General features: G+C 42.8%; 1 protein-coding gene across 1 annotated transcript in view; it reads left to right on the plus strand.

Moving 5' to 3' along the window:
• Window positions 1–568: 568 nt before the first annotated feature.
• CHRNB4 (cholinergic receptor nicotinic beta 4 subunit) overlaps window positions 569–19,978 on the plus strand; it is a 78,993-nt gene continuing 59,583 nt past the window's right edge. Inside the window, exon 1 of the mRNA XM_073619214.1 lies at window positions 569–1,572. Coding sequence (XP_073475315.1) covers window positions 1,521–1,572 — 52 coding nt within the window. The 5' untranslated portion in view covers window positions 569–1,520. The remainder of the gene's footprint in view (window positions 1,573–19,978) is intronic.

Raw genomic sequence — 19,978 nt, forward strand, 5'->3', positions numbered from 1 at the left:
ATATTTTGTAGATTGAAAAAGATCATGAGATCATGTTTGGGACTTATAAGATCTTGAGGTCATGTTAGGGACTTACTGCATAAGATCTTGAGATCATGTTTGGGACTAAAAATATAAGATCATGAGATCATGTTTGGGACATTAAAAGATCATGAGATCATGTTTGAGACTAAAAATATAAGATCATGAGATCACGTTTGGAACATTATAAGATCATGAGATCATGTTTGCGACATTATGCTCTCTATAGATTTCGTGCTGGAAATTGTACTATAGAGAGAGTGGTGCATATTGCTCGTTATAAGGTCAGCAGGACAGAAGTAATGAGCTTACAGAAGCAATGTTCTCATATTCTCTGCCATGCACTATTAACCACCTTGATCACAGATGCTCCAAGTGCCTTCAACCATTGCTGGTTTTACAGCTAATAATGTGCAGCAGACATGAAGAATGGTGAGAACTTCCGACCATTAAAACACACAGTGCTAAATTGCTGTGCAGTCTAAAGTCTGGAATCCCAGGAGCCATCCATATGTACTATTGCTCGGCATATTCCTATGTAAAGTCCATTATTAGTGCGCTGCCTCCTTGCCATCTCACTTGGTATGTCCAGCTTTCCTCCTAATTAGCAGGACATCTCTTTATGCACACTGCTCATTCATTGCATCCGACCTACCCTGCAGGTGCGAACATAGAGGAGGACAACTTACCTGCAAGTGTGTGTTGTGTACTACCCTCCTCCTCCTCGCCTTCCCCCCGCTCCTGAGCGCTGCATTCCCCGCTCCAGGAAAACTTTACCAGCTGTTCTATTATCCACACTCGGGCTGAGTGTTGTTGGATGAGCATCCTCTGCCCTTCACCTGTCACCGTCCCATTCCAGCGCTCTGTACCTGACCCAACCCTGATCCCTGTCCCCGACCTGTACGGGAGCCTGTCCCCGACCTGCTCCAGCGCTCTGTTCCCGACCCAGCCCTGATCCCTGTCCCCGACCTGCTCCAGCGCTCTGTCCCCGACCCAACCCTGATCCCTGTCCCCGACCTGTACTGGAGCCTGTCCCCGACCCAACCCTGATCCCTGACCCCGACCTGTACTGGAGCCTGTCCCCGACCTGCTCCAGCGCTCTGTCCCCGACCCAGCCCTGATCCCTGTCCCCGACCTGCTCCAGCGCTCTGTCCCCGACCCAACCCTGATCCCTGTCCCCGACCCAACCCTGATCCCTGTCCCCGACCTGTACGGGAGCCTGTCCCCGACCCAACCCTGATCCCTGTCCCCGACCTGTACTGGAGCCTGTCCCCGACCCAGCCCTGATCCCTGTCCCTGACCTGTACTGGAGCCTGTCCCCGACCCAGCCCTGATCCCTGTCCCCGACCTGTACGGGAGCCTGTCCCCGACCCAGTCCTGATCCCTGTCGCTGACTTGTACTGGAGCCTGTCCCCGACCCAGCCCTGATCCCTGTCCCCGACCCAGCCCCTGGCTCCTCCAGTACATGAAGAGCACCCAGCCATCGCACAGGACATACCATGGGGGATCTGAGCTCTCTGCTTCTCCTCTTTGCCCTCTTCCTATGGGACTGTGAGTAAACACTTCCTATATTCCATGTTCTGATTGTTGGGATCACTGTGTAGGGCATCATCTTATATATATTTCTAAGTGCATGGACAACACTGGTTATACTGATCCACACACTCACCCTGATACTTTTTATGTATTTGACATTTTATGACATGTGTATCATTTGTTGGTTTATATGTATGCTCGGTTCAATTAGTTCAGCTTCATTTACAGAACTATATACATATTATCTCCAGAGAAGTGCAGACAAGGAACAGGATGGGGGTCAGTGATGCAGAAGAATATATTGCAAGGCTTCTATTTGCTGTTCTGTATAGTTAAGGTAATCTCAGTACAATATTTTCCTAACACAATGCCAAAAAAATGGGCGCTGTGCTGTTGTGTATGTGTGAATTAAAGGATAAACACTTTATTTCCAACAATTATGCAATTAAAAAGAGCTATAATCTGATTATAAAAACATCACACTGCACTGTCACGACTATATTATCGTGTATCAATGTGCTATGCAAGGTTAAATAAATAATAATTAAAAAAAAATATTTACAGTATTGTTCAATAGATTTACAAGTCAATACCATCACCTATATGTGTTTTCTATATAATCCATATTCTGCATGATATATACTGTATGTGTACATTAGTTTGCTGCTTGTCACAATGCTTTGTCAGGTATATACAATATGGTTGTCCATTTTATATAATATAAACCATGAAAAGTCGTTTTGTGGATTTAATACCTGTCCCTTACATGAAAAGTGTATCTTCAGTTATACACATACATAGGTAATATGGTCAGTTTAGACAGGTTTGGTATCTGACAGGTACCAAATCTTAAGATTTATAGTCAGCTATGTCTGGAGCAAAGTCTTATGTAAATCAATCTGTATTAATTATCATACAAATATACTCTATGTCAGACTTTAGTAACCTTATTAATATGGAGAATCCTTAAAAAAATTCAGGTCTTGTGGATCTTTTGCTAATGATTGTTATATGTACAGCTCTCCAGACATTACAGTGAACAGAAGGTTGTAGATATAAGAAAAAGGAATCAGGTGTACTTGGAGTATTTGACACCCAGGGCTGTTGGACATGACAAAATAATTTCAGCAATGATAATGAAACAAGTAATAATGATGGCCAGAAAAGCAGACAGTGAAAACTGTAGTGCTTCCTAACATTAGTGGTCAGTGGAGTACCCCTAGTACACTGGCTGTCGGTGGGAGGAAAATAGCTTACATTGGTGGGAAGTGGAAATAATGCTCCTTGCATTGATGGTCATCGGAAAGAAAGTTCCCTAAATTGGTGGTCAGCTGAAAGAATGTTCTTTACATTGGTGGTCAACTGAAAGAATGCTCCTTACATTGGTGGTCAGTGGAAAGAATGATCCTTACATTGGTGCTCAGTGGAAAGAATGTTCCTTACATTTGTGGTTAGTGGAAAGAATGTTCCTTACATTTGTAGTTAGTGGAAAGAATGTTCCTTACATTAGTGATCAGTGGGAGGAATGTTCTTTACATTGGTGGTCAACTGAAAGAATGCTCCTAACATTGGTGATCAGTGGGAGTAATGTCCCTTACCTAGGTAGTCAGTAGAAAGAATGTTCCCTACATTAGTGGTCAGTGGAAAGAATGTTACATTGATGGTCAGTGGGAGTAATGTCCCTTACCTGGGGAGTCAGTAGAAAGAATGTTCTCTACATTAGTGGTCAGTGGAAAGAATTTTCCTTACATTGGTGGTTGTCAGTGAAAAGAATGTTCCTTGCATTAGTGGTCAGTGGGAGGAATGTTCCTTACATTGGTGGTTAAATGATAGAATGTTCCTTACATTGGTGGTCAGTGGAAAGAATGTTCCCTATGTTAGTGTTCAGTGGGGAGAATGTTTCTTACATTGGTGGTCAGTGGAAAGAATGTTCCTTACATGGGTGGTCAGTAGGAGCAATGTCCCTTACCTGCGTAGTCAGTGGAAAGAATGTTCCTTACATTGGTGGTACAATTAAAGAATAAAGTTCCTTTGTTTTAAATATGATGTTACATTGGTGGTCAGTGGAAAGAATGCTCCTTACATTGGTGGTCAGTGGAAAGAATGTTCCTTACATTGGTGGTCGGTGGAAAGAATGTTCCTTACATTGGTGGTCAGTGGAAAGAATGTTCCTTACATTTGTGGTTAGTGGAAAGAATGTTCCTTACATTAGTGATCAGTGGGAGGAATGTTCTTTACATTGGTGGTCAACTGAAAGAATGCTCCTAACATTGGTGATCAGTGGGAGTAATGTCCCTTACCTAGGTAGTCAGTAGAAAGAATGTTCCCTACATTAGTGGTCAGTGGAAAGAATGTTACATTGGTGGTCAGTGGGAGTAATGTCCCTTACATGGGTAGTCAGTAGAAAGAATGTTTCCTACATTAGTGGTCAGTGGAAAAAAATTTCCTTATATTGGTGGTTGTCAGTGAAAAGAATGTTCCTTGCATTAGTGGTCAGTGGGAGGAAAGTTCCTTACATTGGTGGTCAACTGATAGAATGCTCCTTACATTGGTGGTCAGTGAAAAGAATGTTCCTTGCATTAGTGGTCAGTGGGAGGAAAGTTCCTTACATTGGTGGTCAACTGATAGAATGCTCCTTACATTAGTGATCAGTGGGGAGAATGTTCCTCACATTGGTGGTCAATGGAAATAATGTTCCTTAGATTGGTGGTCAGTGGAAAGAATGTTCCTTACATGGGTGGTCAGTGGGAGCAATGTCCCTTACCTGGGTAGTCAGTGGAAAGAATGTTCCTTACATTGGTGGTACAATTAAAGAATAAAGTTCTTTTGTTTTAAATATGATGTTATTTGTTTATTATTATAGGAGTAACAAGCTTACCCATTATACATCTATACTCTTTTTCAGTACTGGGATGGTATACATAAGAAGGTTAATATTGTGGTGTTTACCAACATAGGGGATGACTTATGCATTAATCTTTGCTCCTGACACTTCCAGAATGACTCTTGCTTTACAGTCTATAAGAGTCCAATGACAAAACATAATAAGCGCAATGTCACAGTCCCGCTAAAAATCGCTGATCACCGCCATTACTAGTGAAAAAAAAATTATAATAAAAATGCCATAAATTTATCCCCTATTTTGTAGACACTATAACTTTTGTGCAAACCAATCAATATACACTTATTGCGATTTGTTTTACCAAAAATATGTAGAAGAAATTATTTTTAAAAACATTTTTGGGCATATTTATTATAGCAAAAAGTTAAAAATATTGTTTTTTTTTTCAAAACTGTCGCTCTTTTTTTGTTTATAGCGCATTTTGTGGGAAAAAAAGGACATCAATTTCGTTTGGGTACAACGTCGCACGACCGCGCAAGTGTCAGTTAAATTGACGCAGTGCCGTACCACAAAAAATGGCCTGGTCAGGAAGTAGGTAAAATCTTCCGAGGCTGAAATGGTCAAAGAGCTTACAATCTAAGGTCTCTACCTCATATGCATACATACACTAAGAAAGACCAATTTGTGATTGGAGAGTGGGAAGAAGCTCACGCAAGCATGAGGACAACACGAAAACTTAAAGTATAACTAAGGGCAAAAGTTTTACATTTTGGATTGGATGGAGGGGGATTATAGTGACTGTGAGGTTTTCCTTGCTGTCTGTGATTCACCCTCTCTATTTGTCCTGTTTATCATTATCACAGAGAGTGAAAGTAAAAGAAAATCCTCAAGTTTTGGGTTGCCACTAGAAGAGAGGGGACATTTTCCAGTTGGGACACTAGTTTTGGTGACGCAGGGATTCCCTCTTTTTGTAGGGATTGATTCACTCTCATTTCCTGTTATGGCCACAGGAAGTGAAGGAGCTTACAATCTAAGGTCCTCACCTCATGTGTGAGAAAATAAAAAATAAATTATTATTATATCATTATTTATTTATATAAAAAAATTATTGGGATTTCAAAGTGAACACATCTTCAACATTTCACTAAGATTCATGTAGACAGTGAAGACCCTTTATTCCTTTAGTAAATGAACCCCAGTAGCTTGCTTCCATGTTCTCACCTGCCCCGGAAAGGGGGAAAATGACGGACTGCTAGAAGACAAATAAAAAATGCTCTTCAGTCAGCCATTTAGACTCACATTGGGTCCCCTATCCCTAGGGTCTATCTACTGCCAACATCCCACAACTGGCCCTGCCTGTACAGCACACTTTCTTAAGCCTGGTGCACACTGAGTTTTCGCTGGGTTGAATGAAAAAAAAAATGGTCAGCTCTGGTCAGAGCTGTTGTACTAACTATGCAATGTTAATATAGCGATTTCCCCCCGCTAAGCTGTTGTGTTCTGACAGCCCCTGCCATTGGCTGAGAGCGCTGATTGGGAGTCGGTCGACTGCTGGTTTTCCAGCATGTTTGTCCGACAGAAGCTGGCCAAACAGCCGGCTTCTGTCGGACAGGGTGGCAAATACATGGGCCGAATGTCAGCTTCAAGTAGTATCGTGGCTCCACTCTAACATTCCTAGTTCCTCATGCGAACACTTCCATTGGAGATGAACTCTGCGATATGGAAGTTGGATAAGTGTAGATCATCATTGGGATGATGTGGCATCATTTCCTGGGAAGGTTGGACCCAGGGCTGTCTTAATTTATGCACCTACTCTTAAGAATGAAAGTATAAATAGTTGATATAATTAAACATATATTTATTAGTACTTTCAATAGAATCAAATGGAAACAATAAGAAAACATGCCATGAATCAAAATCGAATCAACACAAAGGGCACAGTACAGAGGAGGGAGGCAGGTGGGTACAGTACAGGAGGAGGGCAGGAGGGAACAGTATAGAGTAAGCAGGAAGGCACAGTACACAGGGGCAGGAGGGCAGAGTACAGGGAGTTAAGAGGGCACAGTACGGGGGAGAGGGGGGCAGGAGGGAACAATACGGGGGGGCAGGAGGGCACAGTACAGGGGGTGCAGGAGTGTACAGTATGGGGAGGCAGGAGGACACAGTACAGTGGGCAGGAGAGCACAGTACAGGGGGGTTGCAGGGCACAGCAAAGGGGGCAGAAGGGCACAGTATGAGCAGGTACGATGATACAGTACAGGGGGGAGGGGCAGGAGGGCACATTATAGGAGGCACAGATACAGTCTCCTCAAGCAGAGCAGGACAGGGAAGCTGCTGTCACAGATCTTCCTTCTTCCTTAACCCCTGCATAGTGCCAGGAGAGAGACGGAAACTGCAGGAGGAAAGAAGCAGGGAGAGATGTCATTCTGATTGAAGATTTATCCCAGTGACAGGCTGCCCAGGGGTGCCCATGCATTAAGACAACCATGGATGGACCTAATGTCGTATATCCATTAATGTGCCTGATGTATGAAAGTCAAGGTGACAATCTGCAGTATCAGAGCCTTAGCTCTTAAATACTTTGACTTCTAGATGTATTTATAGCTAGTATAAAGAGAATCACAGGGCAGTGCCAGAGGATGCTAGAAATACACTGGTGAATAACCACAAAAGCCATAAATAAAGAGCAGCCAATGTACAGCAGTCAATAGGATAAAAGTCATGGAAAGTAAATCAATGTGTGAGATGAACAAATTACAGACCTTATTAATCATCTGATGGTGACGACTGTTTTATGTTGTGCCATAAGATTCAGAGCCCGTTTATTTCCTGTTCACGTTAGTGCAGATTATCCTGCATCTGCCATCAGGCTGCAATGCACGACAATGGAAATCACATGTCAGTTTTTTAAAAGTGCCCTCCACTGCAGCACTAAGATGGGATCGGACACTATATTTCTTCTGGAGAAGTTGTACACAAGCACATTGCAACACATGCATTAAAACAGTGTAAATAGACCCTCAGAATTTCATTCTCCAACTATCACTTTCCAGTGCAGGTTGGAATCTGATAGGTGGATGCAGTGCTGGGACAAGGTCATCTAGAGCCCATGCCAAATTGAGCCCCCCCCCCCAAGATATATTAGCATTATGTGTTAGCGAAAATCCCCTCCCCTCCAAAAAAAGCACTAATCTTTACGCTCACCCCCTAAAAATTCCTCCCAGTACAAATCTACCCCCTGCTGAAATCCCCCCTCTCAGCACAAAACTTTTTCCCCCCATACACCCCCCTTAAAAAAAAGTCCCCCTCCTAGCACAAATCCTCTACCCCTTATATTTCCCCACCAAGCACAACACCCCCCCCCCCGCTCTAAATCCCCCCCCCTTCCAGCACCATTTTCCCTCCCCAATCCTTGCACAAATCCCCCCCACAAATTTCCCCTTCCAGCACAAATATTTTCCCTCTACCATATCACTCTTATAGCAAAAAAACCAAACAAATCCCTCCTCCTACCACAAATCCTCTTCCCCATCTCCCCACCCAACACAATTCACCACTCCTAGCATACCTCCCCAGTTTTGCCCTCCTAGAACAATTCTTACCCCTTGACCCCCCCCCCCAAATATCCCTTCTCAACACCAATCCCCTCCCCTCAATCTCCTTGTGCCCCCCCCCCTCCACACACACCACCTCACATGATACCACAGTGCTCAGGGCAGCTGTCCAAGCAGAAATGAGCTGAGGTGAGTACAAGTAATGTGAACCTGCAGGAAGCAACATCTGTGCCCTATACTTGCCCCATAGCTGAAAGTAATGGGTATTTGTAGAGCGCCTGTCTCCCAATCCTGACACCAGGGAAGTTACATAACGTTTAGGAAGGCACGTTATGGTGCCTGCTGGGCACTGTAATGCCCTGTACACACGACCGGTTTTGCCGTCGGAATAAACTCTGAAGGTTTTTACGACGGAGTTCTGATGGAATTCCGCTCAAGCTGTCTTGCATACACACAGTCACACCAAATTCCGACCGCCCAGAACACGGTGACGTACAACACGTACGACGGGACTAGACAAAGGAAGTTCAATAGCCAGTAGCCAATAGCTTCCGTCTCGTACTTGCTTCAGAGCATGCGTCGTTTTGGTGCGTCGGAACAGCATACAGACGGGCATTTTTTCCGATAGTAATTTGCTCTGTCGGAAAAATATAGAACATGTTCTCTATCTAAGTTCGTCTGAATTTTCGACAGAAAAAGTCTGATGCGGCATATACACGGTCGGAATGAAAAACTCCCATCGGACTCTTTCTGTTGGAAATTCTGCTCGTGTGTACGCGGCATAATGCTTTGTTTGTTTTCTACATGACTACTTCAAAGTAAATATGTCACCAAGAATAGAGTGTGTAAAATCAGTGTTAACTTATTGTACTAAATTCATTCCAGGCACAGCCATTTTTAGCAATTATCTATTATTAATAGATAATTTTATATTAAGATTTCAATCTGAGTCATTCTGAAAGCTCCTGGCTCTGTAGAGTTTTATTTTATAGACTGAGATTTAAAGAGGAGTTCCGCCCGTCCTTTTAAAAATTAAAAGTCAGCAGCTACGCATATTGTAGCTGCTGACTTTTAACATTAGGACACTTACCTGTCCTGGAGTCCAGCGATGTCGGCACCGCAGTGGATTTTTACATCGGCTAGTCGGGTGCTGCTGCCGCCATTGCTGGTAAGGGAACTCGGCAGTGTAGCCTTTCAGCTTCACAGCCTGGTCCCTACTGCTCATGCGCGAAGCACGCGGCGCTCTCTCACTGGCCTGGCAGAAACGGAGGGAGGAGGAGGGAGGCCGAACTGCTGACGTACTTTGTCGCGGCCCAGGCTCCCCAAAGTGGGGACAGGGTACCTGCTCCCCCCCTGAAAGGTGCCAAATGTGGCATCAGATGGGGGGGATCAGATAAGCGGAAGTTCCACTTTTGGGTGGAACTCCGCTTTAAGAATGGGGTAGAACTGATTTGTCCACTGCATATTAGTCAATATGAATTTAAAAGGTTCTACATGTGATCTCTACTTTGCTTAAATCTGCCATACAAGATTGATTAATTTGAATTTGAATCCTTACCAGAGGCATAACTAGAGCCTTCAGGGCCCTGGTGCAGGAAACCATTAAGGGCCCCCCCAGCCCCGTTCTGGGCCCTTCCTTGCGAGCCCAGTGGCAGAAAACCAGGGCCCAGGTACAAGTGTGAACTTTTCGACCCTAGTAGTTCCGCCACTGGTGTCAGTAGGTTCTTATTTTTGTTATTTTATTTTTGTATTATTTTTTATGTTATTTATTTTTTTTACAATTTTATTTCTTATTATTTTTTGCAATATTTTAGGGGCCCCTTTGAGGGGCTTTGGTGAAGTATCTGGGGTCTAAATTGACCTCTGATGTTTCACCTTTAAGACAGAGAAAGGAGAGGAACAAGACAAAGGAAAAAAAGAGAGTGCACATCTCATAGTGCAGTACTGTGAGATATAATCATGAAAACCAATAAAATATTATACTCGCAAACAACGAGAGAGGGGATGCGGTGGGAAGTCCATGCAAGGAACGTCTGGCTCCCCGCCTTGGCCATAGGCTGGGGAGAAGCGATGGCTACTGCTTGAGATAACAACGCTGCAGGAAAAGATGACAGGAGCCGCCGGGGTCCAGGAACCGTCCAGAAAACCACCTGTAGTACACTGAAATGCTCCTCTGGTAACAGGAACGCGTTTCAAAGCAATTCAGCTTCTTTATTAACATAGCCCTCAACCTCTCTCTCTGCAGCATCAGCTGCACAGAATGAATGGACAGGAATAACTCTGTACAGAGCTTCCCATTCATTCACAAACTGAGACTAGGGCAGGAGAGCAACAGGAGGGCACCAGGACCTGGATAGGAGGGGCGGGGTGTCATGTAGAGAAACTGAGGCAGGGAGAGGAGGAGAAGCAGTATTTTGGTATTCTGCAGCGGGAAAATGGAGGGGTTCGCTTTCTCTACATGCCACCCCCGCCGGCCCTCCACGTGTACAGGGGAGCTGCAAATGCCCCCTGGAGCATGGGGCAGGATCACAATTTCCCATGAGATTCCTGTAGTTAGGCCTCTGTTCCGCACCCTATGCAAATTATTTGCTTGTATGTTTGTGTGTATGGAGGACCACCTAGGGTTGCCACCTCATCCCTTTAAATCTGAACACATAATAATTACACAGGTTCTGTGGCTGATTAAGGTAGTAATTAAACTTACTTGGTGCCTTATCTGCATTAAATTAGCCTCAAAACCTGTGTAATTTATATGTGTTCGGGTTTAAAGGGATGAGGTGGCAACCCTAGGATCACCCCTTAAATATATTGCAGTTACTATATACTATTTACTATATACTGTACAGTCCATAAATCATATGTGTTCGGGTTGAAAGGGATGAGGTGGCAACTCTAGGACCACCGCTTAAATAAATTGCAGTTACTATATACTATTTACTATATACTGTACAGTAAAGCAGCATTTTAAATAGCAATGTGTTTGTAAGCAGTCAAGTGTGTTTTTAATTAATAGTGGCCATACATGCTTTGATAAAAGATCAATTTAATTTTTGATCCATCGCTCAATCTATAGCCGACAGCCCATTCATGAATATAACACACACGAGGAAGTGGATTTAGATCAATATTTGGAAGATACCATGGTGAGCTATTGATCTCATGTTTGTTTCTATTGGGCAATCTCATAATCTCATAATCAATTGAAATCATGAACAAAGCATCTCAGTGCTGCTGAATGATGCAACACTATCGATAGTTTTCCGCGCTCGCTGATCGAATTTGATTGAGTCTAAATAGATCAGAAGGGAAGGTATGCCTGTTCGATATTTACCAATTTGAACATTTTGATCAGATCAGACATCAATTGGATAGTAAAGCCAAAAAGCCAAAGTGCGTACGTCCACCAATATTTTCCTGTGCTGCTACTCAGCTGAATTCGGAGTCAATTCTCGGCAGTTGATTGCAGTAGTCTGCTATATCAGTGTGTTACTGTAATAATTGTAATTGATACGGTAATGTTGTAATAAATGGTGAGAAAAGTTATAGTTAAACTCCATATGCTCTGTATGCTTAGTTTATTAACATACATAGACATTGTAATAAAGTCAGAAAAGCATGTGACATTCATCACAATGCTGACATCTAGTGGTAAGTTTGATTTAGCAATGACTCTACGAGTTACGAATAACTGAAAGTCACAAGCTGCATTATCCAAACATGCACATTAAATTTGACATAGTCACTCTAGACAGCCTATTTTACTAAATAGAAATCTGGTACTATAGACAGTAGCTAAAATGTTGGTTTCTTCACCAAAATATTTTCCATCCAAAGAAGGAATAGATACTGTACATTTGTATAGCAGCCTTTCTTATTCTTTTTTTTTTTATCATGGAGAAACCCTTAAAATCTATAGCTATAGATCTATATCTTATGGCACATTAAATGTTGTAGGTTTATTGTTAAATAAAATGATACAAAATGTGGAGTACGCATTTGTATTTGGCACCCATCAATTCTCTATATCTATATGATATATAAGCTGTTTTTTAGTAATCTATTCACATGGAAGAATAATAATGTCCAGTAAATGAAACACAGTAAACAGTAAAAACTGTAGTGTCCCTTTAAAATGGTGTAGAATAGAAAGGCTTGGATACCATGTTCTTACATTGGTGGTCAGTGTAGAAGTAACACCCTTTCATTCTGGTCATTTGAAAAGTACTATATTATATAGATGGTCACTGTAGAAATGCCACTCTTTCTTTGGGATCTGTGGAAAAGAACCATCTTTTTATTGTTGGATAGTGCAGAGGTGCCACTCTTACTTTGGGGTCAGTGGAAAAGATCCATCTTACATCGCTGGACAGTGTAGAAGTGTCACCCTTACTTTGGGTCAGTGGAAAAGTACAATCTTACATTTGTGGTCAGTGTAGAGTTACCACCCTTATTTTAGGGATGGTGGAAATGAGCCATCTTACATTGATGGTGTCACGGTCTAGGATCAGACTCGGAGGCCAATGGCTGTAACAGTAGAGAGGTTCATGAGTAGTCAGCAGGAAATATACCAGCAGATCCTCCTTGCAGATGATGCGGGTTAGTCCAAGTATTAGCTGGTATTTACCAGAGCTCCTGATGGTGGAGATGGGTTTTGTTAAATGCTAGTACCAGGTTGTAGTCCTCAGGATCACCCCACCAGGAGTTGAGCAAGCCAGGGTCCGGTAACAGATATAGGTAGGGATCAAGCAGCAGTGTCATCAGTAAACAGGTGAAAGATCAGTAAGTAGTAGCTGGATAAGATCAGATAGATGCCTAGTCAATGAACATGCCAAGGGTCGATAACGATTGGTAGCAAAGATAAAGACAACAGCAGGTATGCAAAGAGTTAGATATTGGCTGGAGAGAGCACAGTAATCTGTCAAAAAGGGAGTGTAAAGGCTTGTCTTAAATCAGGAAGTTCATGGGAAGAGCAAAGGATTCAAGGTTCACTGGAAGCAAGAAACAAAGCAAGGTTGTCCAAGGAATCAGGCAAGGAGCTGTCCAGCATCCCTAGTGGCACAGCGACCAGAGCCACAGCCAGACACTCCAGAGGACAGTGTAGAAGAGCCACCCTTACTTTAGGGTCAATTGAAAAGTGCCATATTACATTGGTGGTCAGTGTAGATTTACCACCCTTACTTTGGGGTCAGTGGAAAAGTATCTGGATCCTGACAGGTGGTCAGTGTAAAAGTGCACCTGTTGCACTGGTGGCCACTGCTTATTGCTCAAGGAACCCCAAGCAACCTTTGGAAGATCCCTAGGGTTCCATGGAACCCTGGTTGAGAAAGGCTGCTCTGGAGGCATCCACTCATTCTCCTGCAGACATTGCTATTCCATTTTTAACCCCATACATTATCAGTGCTATAAACAGGGAGGTAAGGTCTGATCATTATTCTCTATAAGCCAGTCTGCTATAGTCACCCTACCTCAGTACAAGCCCCTGCCACTGTCAGAGATATAGTAAACACTGCAAAAAACATACTCACAAACAGTTAAGACGTACAGCATAATAAGCCTCCATTTCGGGGCACAGTGGATAGTGGGACCCAGGGTAGTGCAACATCGAGGAGATGCCACCCGGGATCCAAAAACGCTGTACACGTTTTAAGGGTAAACCCTCTTTATCAGAGTCAAGCATTTGACTCTGACGAAGAGGGTTTACCCTCGAAACAAGTAAGCCGTTTTTGGATCTTGGGTGGCATCTCCTTGGTGTAGGACTACCCTGGGTCCCACAATCCACTGCGCCAGGAGATGGTGGCTTATTATGCTGTATATCTTCACTGTCTGTGAGTATGTTTTAAACCTTTGTTTAATAAAGCACCCCTGGAATCATGCACTAGGCTGGTGCACCCTCTGTTGTTTGTTTTCTTGCAGTTGTTATCAGACTACCGCAATCACTAGAGGGCAGCAAGGCTTGGCATTTCCCTTGATGTTGTTTGAAAAGGAGACATGTGCTAATTGACTTTAGTCTACCACACTTATGCGCAGGAAGTATTATATCATTTCAGCTCTAAAACACTGCATTAGCCCTGAGCTGGAATGGGGTAACAGAGTTATTGTACAGGAGGGTTCTATACTCTATATAGTTTTAAGCAGCACAGTCTAAGAAAAGTTCAGTATTGGTTTTATATAGCAAAGTAAATGTATCCATTTACTGTACCTCCTTTTCTCACAGAGGGATAAACACTAATATACAGACCATGGTGATTGATAACATTGCCCATAAATTTGCCAGGACACTATAATGTGAGAGGAAAAAAAATGGCAGTGCACCTTGTGTGCTGTCTTGGGTTGAGGTTCATGTGCTTCTTTCTGCCTGGCAGCAGTCAGTGGCGTCTCTAGCTTTCATATTTAGGGGGGGCACATGGGGGGACAGGGACAAACGTAGGGGGGGCAATTATATATATATGCAATAAAATGCAATTATATATATATATATATATATATATATATATATATATATATATATATATCCTGGGGCCCTTTACTACGATCCCACAACGGGCCCTTTCACATGTTCTGCAGTGAGCTCCCTTCCTACTGTATTGGGACCCCCCAGGGTGGCAGAAAACAAGCGATATATGTCACCAGCATACCAAGAAAATATAAGGGTTCAAAGCAGTGGGAGAACTGTCAGGATTGCAAAGGTTGTCTTGCCATTGGGCCCTGGTGTTCTGCCACTGTGGGGTTCCCCAGTCTCCTCTTGCTGTCCTGCCCCTGCTATTGACAGCGCTGGTCTGGCATCTCTTGGAATTTACAGGCTGGTTCTACTGTCCTAAGGACAGGAGAAATCAGTCTGTGTTTTCAGTAACTGAGAGTCCTGGTGGAGTCCATCCTGCAACTCGCTCTTCTCCCTGCCAATGAGAAAGCAGGGGAAGGAGCAGATCGGGCGGCCATGGTTGTGTGAGCGCTTGCATTATGCAGTGTCAGCGAGCAGAGAGACGGGGGAGGAATCACCCACAGGAGCTGACTGGGGACGCTCTCCCTCTCTGTTACTCCAGCAGCGGCCCGAGTAAGATGCGGTGCATCCACTACAAATGCAATCAAGAAGACATTGCCTTTTTGTAAAAAAAAAAAAAAAAAAAATTTTTAATTGGGGGGCACATGGTATAATGTTGGGGGGGAGGTCAGGGCCCCCTCTGCCCCCCCCCCCCCAGGTACGCCATTGCCTGGCAGGACTTTTCACAAGAGATAGGGGGCACGGGGCAATTTGTCAACTACAGCAGGGCTGACACTGAATCAACAGATTTATTGAATATACAGGAACTCATATCAAGCTGGCTCGGTGAGTTCTCCAATTTGACTTTTATATTGTTTGGATACTGCAGTGATGTCTCAGCATGACACACCACAGGACACCAGTCACACTTTTAGATTAGTAAAAGACAACCCATTACAAGCAAATATACATGCTACTTTACACAGCAAAGTTGAAGGTACTGTAGGCTCCTTGAGGTTGCTTTTCCGGGAAACTAGAAAGAAGCATGGTAAAAGAAACAAAAGCTTACTGGGACTCCAGCTCTTTATCTGAGTATTTAACCCTTGAGCGCATTCCTAGAGGCCTCAGAATTAAAAAGTATCCAACTTTTGAGCTGTTTGATGAATCCCTTAAAATGCAATGGACTGACACTTTGTCCACCTGCTCTTTCGCTCTGATGAGCTTTATTGTGGCTTCCACAAAGAAAGAAATGGAGGCATTGCAAAGATGAAATATTGGAGCTACAACAAGCCATCAGACCATTGCAAAGTGCATTGGAATTTACAGACCTTGACAAACGTCTAAATGACATGTTAAATCATCTGGAATAAAAAGAAAAGATGCGACAGATGAGACAAAATCGATTTTGACACAAATAATTTATAAATATGGAAATGAAGGCGTTCATGGCATGGCTCCTTAACACCAGCCGGTGTCTCCAGCATACATGTCAGTTTCTCAGATATGGAAATCAAAGTATTTGATGAAACTTTAGCAGCCTCAGACTCGGATGTATCACCTTTTCGTGTACCCCTTTCAAATCGTCAGGGAGGGGCTAATGGAGGTCCCCCCCCCAAAAAAATGAGCCTACCCAGTGCAAAACCCACAAGAAAAGTTGGAACAAGCATGGAGGATAACACGCCGGGGAAATAAAAGAAAAAAATCAAGGAAGGCAAGAGATATCCCTCTCGATCACAGCCACAGAGGAAATGAGAGACACATCCAATGTCCTTAATCTTTCTGACAGAGTGCTTACCCATCATGAAACCTCCATTTTGTCAATAGACACCAGATACTTCTAACTCATTGACACAATTCTAGATGTTAATACGTTTGTGAGAAATCTCACTATTGAAAAACACTATTATGCAGCAAAAAATTATATTGGCACAGACTTGTCTACAAGACACTAATGCGATTGTAACAGGTTTGATGTTTAAAGAGTTATGTGCCATTAGAGACTTGGAAGACTTAGCCCAAGACAACATCTCTCGCTCACTGATGGAAGGGGGTGATTGTCCGGCCAGACCAGCATTCAACAAGATTAGATCTGAATTTTATTCGGTTAACTCTTGCACGCCTGATATGGATCAATTTCAGAGATTGGTTGAGTGAGATTTCACTGTATTGGATCATCAGGCCACTATGGGTCTGCTGCCCTGGCGGGACAACCTTTCTAGGAGTGAGCGATTAGCCTTAAAAAGTCTAGAAGAAAATAAGTCCATGATTATCATTCGAAATTCCGACAAGGGAGGCATGATAGTCGTCATGAATGTGGGATCCTAGTTGGATGAAACGGCCCGACAGCTGTCGGACAACCACAAATACATGAGACTTAAAGGAGATCACACAAGAAAAAATAAATCTATATTGACAGAACTAATCAACAGGGGTTTTAGTTTGGGCATTTTTATTAAGAAGGAAATGGAGTCACTCATTCCGGAATATGCCACCATCCCCACGTTCTATCATTTACCTAAAACTCATAAGGGTCTACAACTCCTACAGGAGTAGGGGATCGGCTCCCTAAATGAGAGACTGGGACAATGGCTGGATAGGTATTTACAACCATTGTTAGTGCAACTTCCAGGGTATCTGAAAGACACCAATCACTTACTTACTTACCAATCACTTCAACTCATGAGAGACTTCACATGGGAGACAGATTTTTCATGGATCACTTGTGATGTCACGATTCTGTACTCCTCGATTCCCCTTCATCTGGCCGTAGAGGCGGTTTCCTTTTATTTAGAGTCTTGTACGGATCTGATACCTGTACATCGCATGTATATTCTGGAAATATTAGAGTATTTACTATCTCACAATTATTTTGTATTCGATGATGTGTTTTACCTCCAAGGATGTGGGGCTGCGATGGGAGCCAAGTTTTCTCCCTCTCTAGCCAACCTCTGCATGGGTTGGTGGGAGTGGTCCGCATCTTTGGAGGTGAGAACCCGTTTAGACCGTACATCAAACTCTATCTTAGGTACATTGATGACCCTCTGTTGGTGGTGGCTAAGGGGGTGGAAACATTTGAGTCCTGTTTTAGAGTATATAAATAATAACAACAAAAACTTATCCTTTACAGGCATGGCAGATAGCAGAGAGTTATGTTATCTGGATGTGTGCCTTACAGGAGAAGGGTCAAACATTGAGACTGCCCTCTATAGGAAACCCCTCTTGGGTAACACATTGCTCTTGCCCCAATCAGGGCATCCTAAACATACCATCAAGTGTATCCCCGTAGGACAGTTTTTGTGCATCAGACGCATTTGCAGCAGCAAAACAAAATTTGAGATGGAGGCTGCTTTGCTTTATAAACGCTTCCTAGCCAGGGGGTTCCCTCGATGGATGTTAGAGTGGGATTTATAAATAGCAAGGAGTAAAAAGAGGGAAAATCTGTCAGAAGAATAAAAAAGAAGATCTGTATCATAGTAAACTCACCCTTTCTACTACATTCAGCGCAGAATTAATCCAGGTCAGGGATATCATAAATATCTACCTATCCTGAATACAGATAAAACTTGTGCTGACATTCTAAGACATGGAGTCAGTATAGTGTCTAGAAGAGCTCCCACAGTGGGTCAGTCTTTATCTGCAAGTTTTTTTTATCTCCAGCAAACAAGTGCAGTCGTTTACGTGGCTGCACTTTAAAGGGAATTATAAATGTGGAGCCCATGATGGCTCATGCTGTGATCACATTCTGGGGGGCAACACATTTCAGACCACAGCCACTCAAAAAGAATTTGAGATTTCATCATTTTACAACTGCAACACTAGGTATGTGGTCTACCTAATCATATGTGAGCTGTACCACATACAATATGTGGGCAGGACCACAAGATGGTTGAGGGATCGTTTCTACGAACACGTATACAGTGTACAGAAAAATAAAACCACAAATGTAGCCAGACATTTTAGGGGGTTTCATGCTGGGTACACCTCTGCCATGAAAGTCCAGGTCATTGAAAAGATCCGCACCCCCGAGAGAGGTGGAGATATTTTCCGTACCCTATGCCACAAGGCAGTGTTCTGGATCTTTCTGCTCCAGACTCGCATTCCTTCTGGTTTAAACTTTGAGTGGGATGTAAGTCATTATTACAACTAAAATAAAGTGATAATTCAGTTTGACTGTGTCTTCCCACTCAGGTCCTCAACATACTGGCCATTTGCCTATATGTGTCTGTCAGGGGTTGGTGATTGTCCAGGTAGAGAAATGGATTAGTGGAAATGCCATATTGTATCATTTTCTCCTACCTTGGTTTTCAATTTAGAATGTTTTCAAATTTTTAAAATATTTATTTATTTATGTTATTAAATCAGATTTTGGCCAGCTCTGCATATCCCCAGACAGAGTATTTGTGTCTATACTCTTATTGCTTTTCAGATATTTTGCATCATACTATATATATTTCATTGTGATTCTTTTCCATCACTTGATGAAATACATGTGTTAAGGTCTTACCTTTATAAGTATTTCTATTTTATCGTGCTAGCCTTCTACTTATCCACTGAAGTGATTTGTAACTATATTCATGTTTGGAATGTTTTTATTTGTGTATCTGCTTGTCAAGATGTTCCGGAAACTAATTATAACACCTAACACCTGGCACCTGTGGGAGTACTCTCTATTTAGACGTTCGGCTGTTCAGTTTTCCCTTAGATTTTGAAGAAGCACAACGTCTGTGTGAAACGTGTCACCTCTCCTGTCTGTGTTGTGGTCCTGGTGGCAGTTCCATCAATAAATGGAGGAAGGTGTGCAGCCATTTCTTTCTCTCCTTCTTCATACAGTCGTGGTTGCAAGCCGGGGCTAGCACCCAACCATTCCACCTCTGTGGATCATTACACTCACCTGGAGCAGCGGCTTGTTTTTTTTGTTCCTGCTTTTTTCCGCTAGCAGACATGTTCAGTTTTAATGTGTATTTTCTTGTATAAATTGTGCCTGTCTGCTGGATGCATAGAGCTCCAAAAACACTAACATAGAGGGTTGGCGTTTTCCAAAAACATTGGACTTATATTGTGTTTTTCTATTTTGTGAATGACTGTGAAAAAGTTAGAACTTCTGTTTTTTTTTTCATACCTATCTGTGTCCCCACTGGGGAGATCTCCACCTACTAACTGTTTCTGTGACACTAGAACAAGAAATAGAGAAAACAGGTGTATCCAGGGCAAGAGAGCACAGGCAGCGATAAAAAAACTGATATCGTTTCTAAAGCTTCCCCACTGTACTAAAAAGTGTTTTACTGCCATCTCTGTTTTTATTGAAGAAAATTTCCATCATTTTTTGTACCAGGGACACTCCATCTTTGGGACAGGAAGTGAGAGGAGACATTCCCGGGGACACCCGAACAGCAGTAAAACCTTGACAGGGGTTCTAACCCTTCCATGCTATATCCAACACTAAAAATACTGTATAATAAATTATGTTTTTATAGTGTGAGTTATTTTCCACCCTGCATCTGATCATTTTTTCTACATTTCTGGTTTGCTGTACATGCTAAAAAGACT

The sequence above is a fragment of the Aquarana catesbeiana genome, linkage group LG03 (genome assembly GCF_042186555.1).
Source record: "Aquarana catesbeiana isolate 2022-GZ linkage group LG03, ASM4218655v1, whole genome shotgun sequence".
In the NCBI taxonomy this organism is placed as follows: Eukaryota; Metazoa; Chordata; class Amphibia; order Anura; family Ranidae; genus Aquarana; species Aquarana catesbeiana.